This window comes from Globicephala melas, chromosome 3 (assembly GCF_963455315.2).
Source record: "Globicephala melas chromosome 3, mGloMel1.2, whole genome shotgun sequence".
In the NCBI taxonomy this organism is placed as follows: Eukaryota; Metazoa; Chordata; class Mammalia; order Artiodactyla; family Delphinidae; genus Globicephala; species Globicephala melas.
In genome coordinates this window covers 8,417,284-8,436,073 of record NC_083316.1, presented here as the reverse complement: position 1 = coordinate 8,436,073, position 18,790 = coordinate 8,417,284, and the positions used below count along the sequence as shown (strand labels likewise).

The 18,790-nt window shown below is 48.7% G+C and overlaps 1 protein-coding gene across 2 annotated transcripts; it reads right to left on the bottom strand.

Annotated features, from left to right (window-relative positions):
* Nucleotides 1–2,094: 2,094 nt before the first annotated feature.
* Nucleotides 2,095–18,742, bottom strand: CCT5 (chaperonin containing TCP1 subunit 5). 2 transcript variants are annotated; one of them, XM_060295651.2, is made up of 12 exons: nucleotides 18,558–18,742; nucleotides 15,811–15,871; nucleotides 15,164–15,328; nucleotides 13,853–14,051; nucleotides 11,891–12,083; nucleotides 11,658–11,807; nucleotides 9,087–9,206; nucleotides 8,292–8,477; nucleotides 7,415–7,552; nucleotides 6,825–7,005; nucleotides 5,444–5,598; nucleotides 2,095–2,243 (listed from the first exon to the last, which is right to left on the bottom strand). In XM_060295651.2, the coding sequence occupies exons 1-11, from the start codon at nucleotides 18,660–18,662 to the stop codon at nucleotides 5,471–5,473; spliced, it is 1,626 nt and encodes a 541-aa protein (XP_060151634.1). In that variant the 5' UTR covers nucleotides 18,663–18,742; the 3' UTR covers nucleotides 2,095–2,243; nucleotides 5,444–5,470. The 2 variants fall into 2 exon arrangements, with proteins under 2 accessions (XP_060151634.1, XP_030712419.1); XM_030856559.3 differs by lacking the exon at nucleotides 2,095–2,243 and having other exon boundaries at nucleotides 5,236–5,598.
* Between the last annotated feature and the right edge of the window lie 48 nt (nucleotides 18,743–18,790).

The window sequence follows — 18,790 nt, the reverse complement described above, 5'->3', positions numbered from 1 at the left end:
CTCAGTCCCGGCCCAGAGGATCTCTCTACCTGGCCAAGTGCTCACGACTAGAGCACGTAGCCATCCTTCCCGCTGGCCTGCAGGCTCTGCAGATGCTGAAGGGCTACCTTGCTCTCCACCGGCCCGGCCCTGCAGGAGGCTCTCACCAGGTGGGGCTGCGGGGAGGGGGCCGGCTTGGGTCCTGGGTGGGGGGTGGGCTTTCAGCCCAATGTGCATGGCTGACTGGGGGCCGTTTCTTGTCAGGGCTGGGGCTCCGGGAGGGAAATCGGGGAAATTTCTCGTCCGGAAGCCGGGGAGCAAGAAGGTCCCGGCAGCCTCAGGGAGCCGCCCCTCATCTTCCGTGGTCGCTGGGCCTGCAGAGGCCCCGGGAAGGGGTCCCGGGCTGGGCCAGAGGCCGGGCAGCTGTGGGTGGAGTGGAGAGGAGGTGAAGGCGCGGGGAACCAGGCTGGCTGTAGAGAAAATGAGAGGCGCGAGGGAAGAGCCCAGGACTCAGGACCCAGAGGGGCTTGACTTGTTCTGCTTTTTAAGGGGAGCTACTCGGTGGAAGGTGCGAGGGGGTTGAAGGTGCAGTGGAGAGGTTCTGTCAGGCACGGGGACCTCAGCTCTCAGGGTGAACCTGTCCAAGAGCCCTGACTCACCTCTGCTCCATGCCCACGGCTGCTGGAGGGGGCTCCCATCACTGTCCCTCCAGGGGCCAGGCTGGAGTGGCCGCCTGAAATAAGGCGCCTGGCTGTGCTGAGAGGAGAGCACCCTGGAGGGCCCTGCATGGCTCGTCAACGCTCTGGCCTGGAAGTGATGCTTCTCTCCCCTCACTGGCCTGAGCTGCTCACACGGCCCCGCTGGTCACAGAATCTGGAAGCGCGATCCTGTCGGGTGCCCAGAAAGGGCCACGTGTTGGTGAGGCTCACTCGTGACTACCTGAGATGGGGAACTGAGGGAGCAAGCTTGAGAAGAGTTGGAATCTAGGGTAACACCCCCCCCCCACACGACAGGAGTGTATGAGTTTCCTACTGCTGCTGTGACAGATGATCACTAACTTTGTGGCTTAAAGACAAATGTATTATTCCGTCAGCTCAGCTGTTTTTTCTGCTCTGGGTCTCACAAGGCCAAAGTCCAGCTGCTGGCTCGTTAGGCTCCCTTCAGGAGGTCTGGGAAGGATCCACTTCCAAATACAGCTGACCCTTGAACAGGCCTGGACTGCGTGCGTCCACTTGCAGGTGGGTATTTTCCAACAGTAAACACTGCAGAGCTACACGATGCGCGGCTGGTTGAATCCTTGGATGTGGGACTGAGTGTATGGAGGGCCACAGGGCCGGCTGTAAGTCACTCAGGGGTCTTCACCTGCACAGGTGGGCGGCGCCCCTAACCCGTGGTGTTCAAGGACCAAGTGTGCACCCGTTTTTGCCACAGCCGTCCCTTGCAGTTCGGGACCGAGGCCCCGTTTCCTTCCTCGGCCCCTTCAGGCCTGTCTTCGGGGCCTGCACACGGTCCCTGCATCTCAGGGCCAGCAGGGGGGCATCCAGTCCTTCGCGCCTGCACCTCCCTTCTGTGACCACGAAGGGCTCCTGTGATATCACGGGGCTCACCTGCATCACCTCCCTCTCTTAAGGTCAGCTGACTAGTACTTCATGCCGTCTGCAAAGTCCCTTCACGGCAGCACCTACATCAGCGTGATTGGATGACTGCACAACCAGACTGAACCCTGGTTTGGAATCCTGCCTGCCACCGGGAGGGGGGTGGAGGGGCTGGCCAGATGACCATGGCCGCGAGCACAGAGGCCGGAAGTTCACACCATCAGCTTCAACCGCCCTTGAAACGGGTCAGGATCATACAATAAGTCTTGGTAAGTGCAGATTTTCAGCGCTGTATGAACGAGTTTATTTCAACGAGTGAATGGTGCAAACTACGCAGCGTCTCTTGGCAATGACCGGCATATCATGAGGATTTCAGGTGCTAATGCAGTAATTCTCAAACGTTTTGATCTCAAGATCCCTGTACGCGCTTAAAAACTTATTGAGGACCCTCCCCCCTCCTCCCAAGGGCTTATGTTTTTGTCAGTTACACCCGTTGGCATTTAGTGTTAGAAAATAAAACTAAAAAATTAAGGCAAATATTTATTTTAAAATAATGAACACACGTTAATATACACTAGTTGGAAAACAGTGCATATTCTGTTTTAGTCTCTTCCAAAACAGAACAAGTGGTAGTTTCAATAAACTTTTCATTCTGTTACGTTGGTCCACCTACACAAGAACGAGACCGTAATATACTGATGATTGGAAAACACTAGCTTACTGAGCCACGCACAAATACCATCAGTCGTTGCTGGCGGGGGTGGGGGGAGAAAGAGGGAGACTCCAGAGACCCTCCCGGAGCCACAGTGAGCAGGTGGCTGCCGCCTACAAGCACTCTCACCAGACACCGGACCCGTCGGCACCTTGATCTTGGACCGCCAGCCTCCAGAACTGTGTTGTCTAAGCCACCCGGACTACGGTACTTTTGTTGTAGGTGTTCCACTGAAGTGACAGGGTCACAATTCATTTCTGAGCAGCCGTCTGTCACGCAGACGTGTGAGTAACCGGCTGTCAGTCACATTTAAATAAAGACAGTGTCCACAGGGAGGGGCCAGTCCAGCTGAGGCGGCTGCCATGCCTGTTACGTGAGGTGCTTCACACACTTGCTGTGTCGAGCGAGCACCGAGACGCGTTGTACTCAGGGGCCGAAATCTAATGACTCAGTGGCTGGCACTGCTTCGAGGTCACCCTTCAGTGGCAGCAGCTTTCTAAGCGGGTGGTGGTGAGGAATACAGCTTCTAGCACCACCACCCGATCCCTACTCACGAGTTTTACCCGTCACTGCTTCTGCACCATCAGTGCAACTGTCAACACGGTAAAAACGGCAAATCAGCTCTTAGAAACTACTGTTGGCCTCACAGCCCCTTGAAAATCGCTGTTATCACCTACGTAAGACGTTACAACAGCACTCAGGACCCAGCATGTTCCAGGTGCCCTCGCTGCTGCCACTGCGTTCCTCCAACGCTCCCCAAGGAGCCACCTGTCTTTGGTGCCCTTCTTTCCTGGCACTTCAGATGACCCGCGTCTGCCTGGCTATCCCCAAGAAGCACCTGAAATGCAGAAACACTTCTCCACGCCTAGTAGTACTTCAATTATTTGTTACTTCGTTACTCCCATTCCCCCCCCCCCCGCCCCCTTTAGTGGAGCTGTTTCACCACGAACAAAGAAAGAAAGGATTCAAGACCTTCGGTCACATACAACCCACTAGCCTCTCAGCCCCTGCAGAAGCGTTTGTATTTCTGAGTGGTTGTTTATAATTAAAGACCAGGCCACCTAACAAACACTGAATAGGGAATTCCCTGGTGACCCAGTGCTAGGACTTGGCGCCTTCACTGCTGGGGCCCGGGCTCGATCCCCGGTCGGGAACTACGATCCCGTAAGCTGCACGGTGCAGCCAGAAAACAAAACAAACTAAAGGACAAACAAACAAACAAAAACACTGAATAAAGCCGCAAGTGCAGGAACTGGGAATCAACAGGACAATGCTGGGCCCTGCGTGGGAATCCGGCTTCAGGGTCAAGTGCCTTCACTGCTCTTGATACACACAGGATGAGGTGTGTGCTCCTGATACACACGGGGTCGGCTACAATACAAGGGATATAGACTCGACCAGCCATTTGGAACTGGAAGATAGAAGGTAACATGGTGCCCTGAAGAGGTGCTTTTACCGGAAAACATCAAAAGCTTGTGAAACAACATGTCTACGAGTTTGTTCATAGCCACATAGTTTCTCTCAACCAAAACCAGCAGAAGCATCTGTGAGGTCCACTCTTTGGAGGAGCGGTTTCGTAGCTCTTTTCATTCAACCACAAACCCCTTCTTGTGAGACTGGTCCAAAGCAAGTTGCTGTATGTCCTTTATAGGCTAGAATCCACCCTTGTAAATCAACTCACCTGAACTACTAGGTCAAGACATTTATCTAAGTGGGTCTAAGTCTGACACGATCCCAAACTTGACGCACTCTGACGCTGCACCCAGGAAGCAACAGTGTAAGTGATGACAGTGCCACTTCACAATCCATTTCACGATGAAACGTGTGCCAGGTTGTATGTTCATTAGGGTGAATGATACTGGCGCTTCTACTACGCTGCCTAGCGAAACCACCAATGTGTTAACGCAGAGAAAACACGACGACCCAATAGATAGGACTGGTCAGCACCCAGGTCCCCAGGAGAAGGAACCCTGGATCGTTTCCTAATTCTATGGAACCTGACTGGTCCAAATCCTCTCCCCCTGGTGGCACAAGAGTGAACTTTATCATCACGATTCTCTACGAAACATCCTTTTAGAGAACCAAACAAGCCAATGGGGAGAGGGGAACTCTCGAGTTAGACTGCCAGGGTTTGACTAAGCTCTACCATGTACTGGCCAGAAGAGGCTGGCAGATGATCAAAACTCACCTGTAGGATGGGAATAACAAGAAAACTGTCTCCTTTACAAGGTGGTGAGAACAGGTAAAGTTCTCAGAACACACCTTGGCCTTTGGTAAGGGCTATGTCACTGTTAGCCAGTATTATTTTAATAAGCAGAATTAATTCAATACCAATCTACTCATACATGGTCATTGCAAGGTATTTCCTCCCACTTAACCCATTTTTCTACATTTCACTCTAACCTCTACTCGTTCTGTTCCTCTGATAAGAAAACGCCAACAGGGTTCTGAATCGCCCTTCTAAGCACCTGCAGGTGGTGCAAGAGCCTGTGCCCACTCTGGGCTTCTCTGTACACATGCTGGCCTGCGCTTAGGGTGGAGCCAGGGCAGGATAACGCCAAGGGGACTACGTGAAGGTTACGCTGTTAACACGGTCTCAGTGGCACAGTAATAACGCCCTAGCTCACGTCGGTGTAACCTAAAAGCACGTTAAGACATCCCACAGTCGTTTGGTGGATACTCACCTCTGACGGGTCTCTACAGTCAAAGATCCCACCCATTTACACAGATGCAGCATTTAAATAAATAGGACCAAGCCCATACTTCCTCAGTGTTAAAATAAATCTTGAGAACAAATGGAACATTTAAAGCTGTTAAATACAGGTCCTACGGCTTATTAAAAAAACAAGGAAAAAAAAAGAATAAAAAAATCAACTCAAACCCCTTCAATTAAGGCATTTGATGAATGTTACAATGAATGTTTCTTAACTTGAAGAGCAGAATATAAAGGCTGTTTAAAGAGTTCCCTTTAATAGCAAATACAAAAACCCTGTGAGATCACATCTCTACAATTCCAGGTCTCTGAACAAGTCAAACTATTGCTACCGAACAGCTACTGTTGTTATAGCACCTACAGTGTCTAATGAAGGACACAGTAATAAATAACTGTAGATCATCACGAGACACCCATTTATTTAATCACGGTAGTGGATCTTACTTCTACATTTTATTCTAAATTCTTTTTTTATTCTTCAGATTCTCCAGGCTTACGGATGTCATCAATCTTCAAAATCATTCTAACCACTTGTGTTGCAAGAGAGATCTGCTGCTTTTTGCCAATCAAGGTTTCTATGACGTGTTGTTGCTTCATATCTGAAAAACACATATAAATTACTATAAAACAGCATACATATTTATTACTAATACCTTGCTCCAATTTATGGAATTAGAGTAAAACTTAAGAAACACAAATTTGGAAGCCACTAGTACACTTCCACTGCTTCCCAGGACATTCTGGAATGTGAGCCTGGCTTCCAGAGAGCTGTGGGGACAGGGCCTCCTCAACCACAGGCTGAGTTTCTCAGTGACCTGCCGAAAGGGGAATCGCTCAGCAACACCTCATCCCACAGCACACCCAATGCCGTCACTTACTGATAGTAAGCCCGATGTGACCGTGCCTGAAACGTAAAGTGACTCCAACGAAGACCTGGGCATTCAAGTTAAAGGAACTGAAATATGTGTCTGACAAGGAGTTGCTGCTGTTACTCAACTCCTTGGGCTGCTAACCTAAAACCCAGAATATACCTACAGTTCTAAGTAAAAACAGAAGAAAACAAAACACAACACAACACCAAGGGCTTCCCTGGTGGCACAGTGGTTGAGAGTCCGCCTGCTGATGCAGGGGAGGCGGGTTCGTGCTCCAGTCCTGGAAGATCCCACATTCCGCGGAGCGGCTGGGCCCGTGAGCCATGGCCGCTGAGCCTGCGTGTCCAGAGCCTGTGCTCCGCAACGGGAGAGGCCACAACAGTGAGAGGCCCGCGTACCACAAAACAAACACCAACTGCTGGAGACTCTGTGGTCAGGACTAACTGCAGAACCCCAGAGACGGCCCCATCAGGAATCACTGGGAACCACCAGGACCACCGTTCCAACACGCTAAAGCTGCGCTACCTTTTCAGCAGATGAACTATGCGAGTGCTACAGAAGTTACAGTACCTCCCATTTCTAAAACACCCTGGACTTTATGGGACACGACCACAGAATCAGCTGTAAACCGAAAGTCAATTTCAGAGCTGTCTTATAGGTCATACAGAACCCACACCGACAGACATTTGTGTAAAAAAGGTAAGATGGAAATTATTTTCTAAAATGGAAGTCACCTTTGGAATAAATACCACACTGCAGCTTTTTGTTATTAAAATTAGTTGTAGGTTGCTAAGACCAGCAGTCTAACAATTCCCAAGGTAATTAAATCAAATGTTCTAAAATTCAGGACCTGAATACCTGAAGTGTGTTTAAGTATTTAAAAAGACAGGATAACACGCAGCACGTAATGTTTCAAGTCGAACCACAGCCCCAGAGCGGTGATGGTGCCTCACCGTTTGTTCCCCTGTGCATACAGTCAATCCCGAGGGCAGGGTTCATCTCCTTCACTTGTTTGGCTCGGACTTCGGTCATAGTCTGGATGGGATTCATGCCGCTGTTTTCGGCAAGGGCCATGGGGATGACCTCCAGAGCGTCGGCGAAGGCTCTCATGGCGTACTGCTCCAAGGTCGGGCACTGGAAGGGCACACGGTTACGGTCAGCGTACTTGGCCAATGCCCCCCGCCAGCAGCTATTTGGAAACATAATTAAATCGTGTACTTTGAAAAACTAACTCATAAAGAATTCTAAGGACAGACCGTCCTATGAAAACGTCACTACAGGATAAGGATGGAGAAGGTACATGTGTGAGAAGTCGGAACAGGTCAGCCCTTCCTGCTGTGCCTGCAGGTACGACGTCTAATTCTGAATTTCAAGTAACATTAAGAGTGCAGAGATTTGCTGTTGAGGCTGCAAGGTCTGAAAAGGGCTGAGACACGCTGGTTTGTGGTAACCCGCACTCGAGTACACGGCACGAGAATCGACGCAGATCAGACGCCTGGGGTCTAGCATCCCCGCTGCACAGTCTGTGACGGGTCTCGCTCACCTTGTCGGCCTCCTGGCTGACGGCCAGAGCACAGGCTATTTCAGCAGCGCCTCCGCCGTACACCACGCGGTTGTCACGGATGAGGTTCCGGATGACACACAGAGCATCGTGAAGGGATCGTTTGGCTTCCTCAATGATCTGGGGAAAACAATTTTGCCTAAGTTAACGTGATCACAATCTAATCACTTTAGAGCCGAATACCGTGCACCTGGGGTTTAATCTAAGTGCTTGCTGGGTACTGGAAATATTCCTACCTCATCCCCAGTAATATCCTTCGTTAAAAAGACTGGTGCCAGAAAGTTCTTTGCCAGATGGGTTTTTATCTATTCTACTTTTCCTCCCTATAATGTAGTTAAAAAACCCCAAAATACAGGGCAGCCAGGGACTCATTCCAGGACCTATGCCCAAGTGAAGGGGGTCAAACAAAAACGACAAAGAAACACCCTTACAATGAGTCTTACTCATCTCGATGCACTAAAAACCCATTCCTGGTGAATGAAGAGCATGCCTATGGTTACCACTCAGGTTCCCCATTTATACCTATGAGACAGAGGAAAGGCAAGTGGGCCTCGTAGACCCAACAGTGGACACGGTCTTCAGTATCTTACGTTGTGACGTGTCCTTTTTTTCCCCGGCTGCACCGCACGGCTTGCAGGATCTTAGTTCCCTGACCAGGGACCGAACCCAGGCCCTGGCAGTGAATGTGCTGAGTCCTAACCACTGGACCGCCAGGGAATTCCTGACGTGTCCGTGCTTCTCTAAGAAAGATGCTATCATCTTTCTTAAGGTAACTGTGTCTCAGTTAAGTACATTATGGGAAAAGCCAAATCACGTTCCAAATTCTGAAAAAATGTAGGACAAACAACTGTGTTCTCACCATCTTATTTCCTCCTCTGATGAAAATGGTGACGGCTCTGGAGTTCTTGCACTGCTCGATGACCAGCATCTTGTCTTTAGTGGTCCCGAATGAAATTTCCTTCACAAGACCCGCAAAGCCCAGCTTCTCGGCCGTGAGCTCTGAGAACCTCGGGACGATGCGGCCGCCCGTGGCAATGGCGATCAGCTGACCGGCAGGCCGGGGGAAAGGAAGAACAGGCTGGTGAGCGGGGACTCTCAGAATCGCACCACGGAGGAGCCACACTTGACCCACGAGCGCCGTGTTCAGTAGAACCTCTGCCCCAGCCTGGCCCAGGTTTCAAAGTCTGCCCCGAAAGCCTGGCTCACTGAGCAAGGTTCCGAAGAGCTGGGTGTCCTGGTCAGGCTGCGGCGGCCCAGCGCCATGACCCCGTGCGCAGCCCTCAGCTCCCCACCCGTCCCCACCACGAGCAGCCACAAGGCCACGTGTGCCGGGCTACGGACCACGTCCGCAATGGCTCTCAGTACTGATGGGGCTGACAGTGAAGTGGGCAGCCTGTGCTCCTGCCTCAGAGTGCCTACGAGACAGCCAGGGAGAGAGGGGAAAGCGTCTCCAAGTGCCGTGAAACATCAGAAACACATATAAAAATGGTGACAAAGACTCTAGCGTTCTCCTCTCCCCAGCGCACCCTCCTCTTATCTGTGGAGCCCTGGCAGTGTGCTGACTGCAGGCGAGCGAGGTCACTGGAGCCTCACGTACAGAAACGCACCGTAAGCTCAACCCGTGTTCACAGTCTCTTCACAGGGAGCCTCCTACCTCGATTTCAGGGCCTCCGACCCAACGAACCGCAGGCAGGTTATTCTGAAGAAGTAAATGATTTGCTTCGTCGTCAAAGCCCCACTGGCAAATGGCTAGGTTGGCGCCAGTTTCTTTAATCTGGGGAAAGAAATGCCGCAATCATGTTAATAAAAAGTAAGTACTCCTTGAGCTCTTCTGTTTGAAAAACGGTGAGAAACATAGCTAGGTGTGTAGGTGGGTGCATTAAAATAATGCACAGAAAAGAGAAGAAAAGAAATACCCAAATGTCTACCTTCTGTCATCTCTAAACTCTAAATATTGAACATGTATCAACGGGAATCACCTCATTTTTAAACAAAGCTTTAAACGTTAGCAATTCACGTGAATGCCACCGTTACAAGTGTAGCAACACGAGGCACGTCAACAAGGCCAAAACCCTGCCCCCCGGAAACCAAGGTCACAGCTCTGTGTTGCCACGAACACCTATGAAGCAGTTTATTCGTGTGTGTGTGTTTAACAAAAGTTGAATCTTGCGATACAATTTTCTGTAGCTTGCTTTTCGCACTTGAGTAGGCTATCCTCCGTGGAAGATACAGGCTAATTTACAGGCCGACAGAGGTGACCCTGATTCTAGCACTACCTTCCCCCGCCCCCAATGCCACAAACAGCTAAGTGGCTCCTCCCGGGACGGCGGCAGTGATCGGTACTGTCAATCCCTCCCCAGGCGGTAAGGACTATGCCGTGTCCCACAGCTGCCATTTCACTCCTGTCTCCACCCACCCACCTGGTTCTCCCCCTCCTCCCCCGCTTCCCCGACCCTCTGGAAGCGTCCAGTGGCCCTCTGGAATTGAGCCCATCGCCAAACTCCTTCTTGGCAATGTTCCCTTTCCATTCTGGCTGTGATCGAACGCTGGCGTCCCCTGAAAAACCAACACGCCACGCCTCCTCCTCAAATGGCTGTTTTCCCTCCCACCTGCTCCAAACAGGAGGGGCCCTTGCCTCTCCCGGCCACCCACAGCGTCCCTCTTTGGGTCACACTCTCATTCCTGACAGTGTTGGCATCCAGCCCCATCACCACTCCTGTCAGCATTCCTGGCAACCTGCACACCTATCGACACGGTCCACCTGACCCCCTTGGCATCTTGGTTCCTGTCCTCTTTTCCTGCAGGGCACCTTGGCCAGCACTCCCATGGCTACCCTAGATAGAGCCCAGGTAACAAGCTTTCATTTACAACCCTCTGCCAGCATACCCAACCCCTCAGCCTGCTGTTCCCAGCCTCAGGGCCTTTGCACATGCTGCCCACGCCCACCTCGCCGCAGCCTGGAACGCTCCTCACCCAGCCATGCGGCTCTCACTTCTCTGAGGTCTCTGCCCACGTGCCACGCCCCCAGAGGCCCTCTGACCAGCGTCTGTAACAGTCCCCCGACCCGCTTTCCCCTATTCTGCACCCTAGGAGCAAGCGCTCTGCTTTGTTTACTGCGTATATCCAGTGCCCACGACAGCGTCTGGTATGTACTAAGCAGAGAGATATACCATGAAAGCATAAATGAACTCAACTATTCCCCCCTCCCCTCAGAAACAATGGAACAGGTTCTAGTTTGTTTGCTATGATAATGTTTCAATAGAGACCCATGTTCATGCATCCCTGAGTGCTGGTGTTTAAAACTCCCAAGGACAGAGTCCCCAAAAGAGGAAACCGTTTCGTCGGAGAGCAGGCACGTGTAAAACGTTAATAGCCAGAGAGAAAGTTAAGTATTTATAAAATAAAACTCTTGACTTGTTGAAGCAATGAACTGGGATGACTATGACTGCATTCTGGTTTGATTTCGGTTACTCAGCAACTCTTTTGTCTGAAAGTTATACTTGGAAGTCTCAAACATGTGGTAAGCCACACTACAACTGTTCAAACCTGGCACACACTAGCTCAGATGTGCCCAGGAGAATAAGCACATAAAATCGAAAGTGCAGCTCCAAATACACAGGCCGAGTCGTTCATGCGCCCCAGACACGTTACCATTTTAAGACTTGCCCCCTTATGCCGTCCTGTGCCATTTGATTTTTTTCTCACTGTGAATGTTTATCCATTTGATAATTTAAAAGTAAAGGAGGGGCTTCCCTGGTGGCACAGTGGTTAAGAATCCGCCTGCTAATGCAGAGGACACGGGTTCGAGCCCTGGTCCAGGAAGATCCCACATGCCGCAGAGCCACTAAGCCCGTGTGCCACAACTACTGAGCCTGCGCTCTAGAGCCCGCGAGCCACAACTACTGAAGCCCGTGTGCGTAGAGCCCGTGTTCCACAACAAGAGAAGCCACCGCAATGAGTCGCCCCCGCTCGCCGCAACTAGAGAAAAGCCCGCGCAAAGCAACGAAGACCCAACGCAGCCAAAGATAAGTAAGTTTATATATACAAAAAATAAGATTTAAAGAAAAAATAAAGGAAAGAAGCCTATACCTTTAATACCTTATTTGTAGCCACATAAAGTAGCAAGATTAACACAGACCAGCACCACATGTATTCACTTCCTGGAGCTAACTAACTGCACCCTTTCAAAGTTTTAAATTTCACCAAGAGCCACGGTAAGACTTACCTGCCGAATCATCTCCTCAAACTTCTCCTTCTCATATTTCTGAAGGGCTTTAAAATCTTCTACAGACGTCACATCCAGCTTATGCTTCGTCTTTGGTTTCGGCGGTTCAAACGGACATGTTAAGATGGCAATCTTAGCATCTTCCACTTGCTACAGTGAGAGACAGAAACGTTATGAACAAACCAGTGGGCTAAGGAGGGAAAAGCCTGAAGCTGCAGAAGGCGCTGACTCACTTTGGGCATCTGCGGGTGACTGAAATCCTTGTCCACGATCACGCCCTTGATCAGCTTGGTGTCCTCCAGCCTCCCGCCCACTTTGCCTTCTACTTTGATGAGCTCGAAGTCAACGTCTCTGCGCTGCATGTCGGCAACAGTGAGGACGGCGTTCACGGCAATCTCGGCCATTTGTCGGTGACAGCTGTTAACCCTGAAACACATGAAACAAACCTTTCACGTTCACTGAACAGTGACTGCAACCAGAGCACAACACGTGATGTGGTAACTCATATGACACAACGTACTGTGACCCACAGATACTGTACAAAAAGAATGCCACCACGACCTTCACTTTCAACCGTCTGGAGCAGGGATTCTTAACCTGGGATGCAGGGACCCCCAAAGGGAATCATAACCTGGGATGGGAAAATAATTCCATCTTTATTTTCACTAACAATAACTGAAATTTACTATTTCCTTCCATTATGAATATACGTAAGGTAAGAGACCACTGAAGTATGGCAAGAACCGAAAATTTACCAAGACTGCCACTTTTTAATACTATTAACATCCTGAAGTCCAAAACAGAATGGGAGAGCGATGAAACCACCAAGGAGAAGCCAATCTCATCCACAGGAGGTGCAGCACTTAATGAGAAAGGCCTGACCATATCAGTTACAGAGGGGGGACGTTTTCTTTTCTGAAAGTTTTGAAACATCGGAAAAGACTGCTCAGTAATTTTAATTTGATTCTGGAGAAACCACAAGGGAACTCTAGTACTTGAAATACAGTGCCTGAAATCTTAGGTCACCTAGAACAGATAACCATGAAACTAAAAATACCGTGTGACCTAAGTAACTGATATACAACGTTTTGCTCTATGTTGAGGATATCTGGCCCTCGTTAATCCATTTGGACATTTTCTATAGTAAAGACCTACACATACTGGGGTTTTATAAAGACTTGCAAATAAAGCAGGGTCAACTTAGAAAGCAATAATAACACACGATTTGTGCACTTCAAGAAAGGGTAATGCCTGCTTCCCAGGAGAAAAACAATGCTGTCCTTGTGACAGAGGCCACTCTGGGTAGTCACCCTTGCCCCGGAGCTGTCTCAGCTCAGACCTGCAACAAGGGGACAGCTGGCATCACTGAAGACTTCTTTGCTTTAACACAGTGCTGCAGTGGATGCCTTTCCCCGAAGGCAGAAAGCAGCAGACATTTTTGTAGTACTTCCCCTGACCTCTAAGTTGAGACCATGTCTTCCTTCTTGGTACAAATTAAAAAATTTCTCAAATTGATATGGATAAGAAAAACAGCGTAATAAGGCACCTTACACTGGATTTTTATGCTACATTTTTACAAGAGCCCACGAGTCTCTACCGTTGTTCAAAGTAAGTGTGTCCTGGGGCTGACGCTGCTTTGAGTCTCTGGGGCAACGACTGTGTCTTGAGTCCCCAAGACTTGGCAGCAGGCCTGGCACACAGTCAGTACTATGTAAATGTTCCAAACGTAAGTCACTTTCAGCTTAAGTCAAACTTCAAGACTGCCCCTTCATACTAAATCAAAATTCTGGATCATTAACTTGCTTGTTGAATGAATAAAAGCAGAACTTTCCCACTAAAAGGCTTCCTAGCAAAGAAATGGTAGAAAGAAGTGCTATGAAAAATTAATATATCCCACTAGTAGGACCTTTTGCTAACCCGTCCTATCCTGCCAAATTAAAGAACTCTATAGTTTCCAAATACTGTCAAGAGGCCTTAATAACCAAACCTGGAAATTCAGCTTCCAACTAAAACACAAAATGCCCGTCTACATTTGCAGTAAAGACAGAGTAAACCAAAATAACAACACAAACCGAAAGCAGCTCATTAAATCAACAGGAAACCATCAATGATAATTCTCAGTTGCCTTTCTGAACAAGCACACAAACTCTGCCCACTCTGTGAACGCGCCCGGCAACACTGTACTGTACACGCACACTTTGGAGCCCAGCGTGGTCTTCGCGGTCTGGATCAGGGGCTCGGTGTCCTTCGTGTCGACGAGGACACTATCGCTGATCCTGTCCAGGTACTCGATAGCGATGCGGGCGGCCTGCTCGTAGCCATCGGCGATCCTGATGGGGTGAATGCCGCGGTCCAGCAGCTGCTCAGCCTCTTCCAACAGGGCACCAGCCAGGACTGAGAATGAGACAGCACACACCTGGCTCAGGAAATCGCTAAAACTCAAAACAAATTAGATGCTACCACTGGAAATACGAAGCTTCCAGAATTAAGCTGGAAGCATCTTAGAGGCCGAGGCCATCTAATCTAATTCTGCTTCGGTTCTAACCTGTATATTCAATTCTTGGTGATATACAGAATGTAAAGAACATAAATCGCAAACATTTTTATAAAGGGGAAAAAACTTATGTATCCTGGCCCAGGGATTTCTGTTCAGGGACATTTATGTTGGCGATAAAAGGATTACAAAATTTGTTTATTATCCTCCCCCCAACCTTGCCTTTCCCTCTCATTTCAGCATCACAAAGATGAGGAGTTTGTTTTAATGCTGCTGTATTCCTAGCACATCCAGAACAGTGCTTGGTACCCAATGAATATTTGAAATATTTGCTGAATAAATTAATTCAAATTTCAGATACAGAAACATTAAAGATATTCATCTTATCAATCCTCCTAAACTTTTAAAAAATTCAAACCTTCAGAAAAAATTTCATGACAGTAAAATGAACACTAGTTTACTCATTAATAACATTTTGCCGCATTTGTTTTCTCTACAGATGTGTGCCTTTTCTTTTCAACTATGAAAATTAGTTGCAGAAATCAGACATGTAACCCCTAAATACTTCAACACAGCTCCTAAGGAAAAGGTCATTCTCCTGCATCTCTGTAACACAACTGTCATACTCAGGAACCTTAACATCGATAAGATACTACTCTAACACATGACTCACAAATGACCCCATATGTCCCAAACATTCTTCACAGCTAGGAAAAACAAACAAGCCAGGCATCCAACCAAGTTTTACACATTACAGCTGGCTGTCATTTCTCTTTAGCTCCTTTAATCTAGAATAATTGCCTAACTCTACTCCCCACCCCTTTCTTGTTCTTTTATGACAGTGACAGTTTTGAAGAGTCTGGGGCACTTGTCTTGTATCATGTCCATTTGGATTTGTCCGACTGCCTCCTCATGATTTAATTCAGAATAAACAAATTCTCAGCAGGCGTGTTAGGCCTGTAATATTAAATAACACCTCTTAAATGAGAAAGGACATTTTGCCTTTTCTTACCAACCACTCCTGTGGTTCCATCTCCAATTTCATCATCCTGTGATTTGGACAGTTCGACCATCAGCTTGGCGATCTGATGATCAACATCCATCATGCTTAAGATGGTGGCACCGTCATTAGTTACGGTCACGTCGCCATCCTTATCCACCATCATCTTATCGAGCCCTAAAAGACACCAATGTTTAAAATGGCTTTGACCTCTTGACCCAGTTCCTATCTAGGAATTTATTATAAATAAATAATTCAACATACATAAAGGAATATCTCCATGGAGACCTTTCTAGATTGGCTAATCTAAAGCATAACACTGGAAACAATTTAAAATGGCCAAAACTAGAGAAATGGCAAAAAAATTATGCAGCATCACAAAATGTAACAGTCATCACAAAATATAATGTCACAAAAGACAACAGCTATGATTTAGAAAATGCTAATGGTAATTATGTTAAGTGGATAAAACACCTAACCTAAAATTTTATGCACATTATGACTGTAACCGTGTTTAAGGTCTGGAATACACCAAAAACGTTTGGCCACATTAGGGGAGACGATGCCTCCCTTCATTTCCTAACTTTCGGCAAAGATACCGTATTGACTATTTATGATTTATGACTTTTGTTAAAAAACAGAGAATGTTAGTCTCTTACCATTTGGTCCAAGTGATGTTTTCATTGTATTTGCTACAGCCTTTGCTGCCATTATATGAGACTAAATGAAACAGAAAAAGCCAATATTCAAGTTACATATAATTTTAAGAGTTAAGAACATAGAGCTGATGGTTATAAAAATCACTTATGACATATTTTCCATTCTCTAGAAGTAGCAGCAGACAGGTCCATATCTAACGGTGACCACTTCCCAACTGCTAGTGTTAGAAGACAATTCTTATGTAAAAGAACAGAGCTAAGTGCTCTGTGTTCTCTCTTTAATCCTCAACACATCTATGAGGCAGGTTCTACGGGCCCATTTTACAGCCCAGAGCAGAGACAGTCTGACCTGACAGGCCTTGCAAGAGCACTGTGCAATGCTAACGTCATATGAAGAGTCTGGCCGTCAACACACAGCACCTTGAACTGTCGCACTACGGTTTACTGCACACTCCTCTCTCAGGTGGTCCAGCCAGTACACAACCCACAAGGTGGTCAATGCTGAAAATAACAGCAGCCTGAATGCATCCTTTCCTCCTTCCACACGATTGCACTCATTTGTGTGGTTCCCTGTCTTCCTATTCCTGCCGTCACCGACCTAACCCTGATCCATCGCACCTTACAGATTTCCTGGTCTCTTACCTCACCACCGATCCTTTGGATTCATCCTCCATCCAGCTAAGCTATCCATTTCTCTCAAACATGTTACTTTCCAGTCCCCAGCCCTTAAATGACTCCCCAGCACCTCAACTCTCACGTCTGAAAGCTCCAGCTGCTCTTCAAAGCCCTCCACAGTCTGAGACCCCGCCCCCTTCCAGTGAGGACCTGTGCCTGCGACCCAACAGGTCCTCTGGTCGCTGAAGCACCAATGCACAGAAAACCCTCCGCCCGTCAAAATCCTGACCAAGTCTCCAAGCAGTTCAAGCGCGCACGTGCCGTGAAGCCTACCCGTCACCCCATCTAACAGGTAACAAAACACACAAAGTTCACCAGGTTTGTGAAAATACTGGTAATCCTCAAAATACACCTTGACTGATAGGTCTGCACAATGGAATTTTTATAGGCCAATAACCACAGGGGCGTGGCATATATATTCTTAACCAGGGGTGATACTGCCCGCCAGGAGATATTTGGCAATGCCCGGAGACACCTCTGGTTGCCACAGTCAGGGAGGGGACCACAGTGGGTAGAGGCGTAAACATCCCGAACAGGACAGACCCCACAACGGAGAAGGATTCAGCCCGAAATATCAACAGCGCAGAGGCTGAGAAGTGGGCTTTAGACCACCGGCTGCGGAGTCACACAGAGGTGGGCCTGAACCGTGATCCCGTTCTTTACTAGCTCTGGGACCTCAAGCAATCCCTTAACTCCTGTGGGGTCAAGTTTCCTATTCCATAAAATAGTACCTGTCTCAGAGTGCGAGAACTACACGAGATGTGGCAGGTCCAAAATAACCTGGACCTTCTGTTATACTGGTATTTTGGGTGCATGTACTTGGCTGTTACTTTCTGTGAAGTGAAAAATGGAATTGAATGCGTAACACAAGTGGTGTGAGCATCTACCACATACCAAGACTGGGCGGCCACTCCTTACGTTACCCCGTTTAACTCTGGTCCTCAGCTCGACGGGGGTGTATTGCCCCCACTGGGTTGTGTAACTTGTCCTAAGTCAAACAAACAGCCCGGAGTAGAACTGTACTGCTTCTTAATTTAGTGAAACCCCAAAAAACTAAGCAAACAGGGACACCTCTGACCTGGTGACACGGTCCATACACAGCAACGTCATGGATTCCATCCTAAATGCTACCTCCCCAAGTTTAGTTCTACTTAAATTGTGATTCTGTTCAAATCCCCTTCAATGGCTCCCCTCCCATCCCTCAGGATAACATCTCGATTGCGAGGCATGCAAGAACTTCCACTTTTCGGAGCCACTGTAACTTAAAGTAGACTGTGCTGTTAAAACCGAAGTGCTGTCTTCTACAAAATGCCATGCGTTCTCCTGTCCCGGTCCTTGCGTTCGCTGTTTCCTCTTCCTGGAAGCTAGCTCTTTCCCATTCAAAACATAACTCCATCCCTGATCAAAAGCCAATCAATCCTCTCTCCAACGCCTGAAGGACACCCTCCAACTTTTACCTGCCACCCCTCCCAAAACTGGTGATTTTGGTCGCACACAATCTTGTATGATGGTTATTGGTGACAACTTTTCACTTCTGTAGCTCGTTTGTAAATTTTTACGACCCCACGTCCTGGAATACGCCATGCATAAACGGACTCAAAAATGAAATACGCCGTAAATGACTAAGCCTTTAGGAAGCGACAAAGAAAATTAAACTCATTTCCTTTGGGGCTGTTGCAGGGACACCGCCTGAAGGCTAAGAATCAGAGTCCTAACCGGTCAGGTGACCTGAGAACACCTCCGCTGCATCTTACTGCTGAAAACGCTGCTCGGAAAGACTGCAGGCTGGAGAAACCAGCGGGGACGCGCCTTCAACGCCTGTGAATCCAAGCCACCCCACCCAACTCTGAAGGGCGCCTGCGGGCCTCTTTCACTGCCAAATGGGACTAAGGGCTTATACGTTGGCCTTTCCCGGGCCCGAGGCGTGGACCGCAGGACTGGAGACCAGAGGGGCTCCCTCGAACCTTCCCCGGGAGCACGTGGCAGAACCGCTGTGAAGCGGCGCAGGCGCAGAGCCACTGGCTTCGGCCGCGTCCTCTCATCCCACCGCCAGTGCGTCCCCGTCCCGTTACCTTGAGGGCCTCAAGTCCCATAAGACGAGACTTGCGGTCCTGATCCTTGATGATGAGGAAAGGGCGGCCATATTCATCGAAGGCGAGGGTCCCCACGGACGCCATGATGCAGCCACTCCAGTTACTCTCCCGCAACCGGCGGAAACTACCGCGGAAGCAAGAACACACTCTGCTCTCGCGGGCGGGCGCAAAAGCTCGCGCATGCGCAGTATAGGCCGCCTGAGACTTATTTC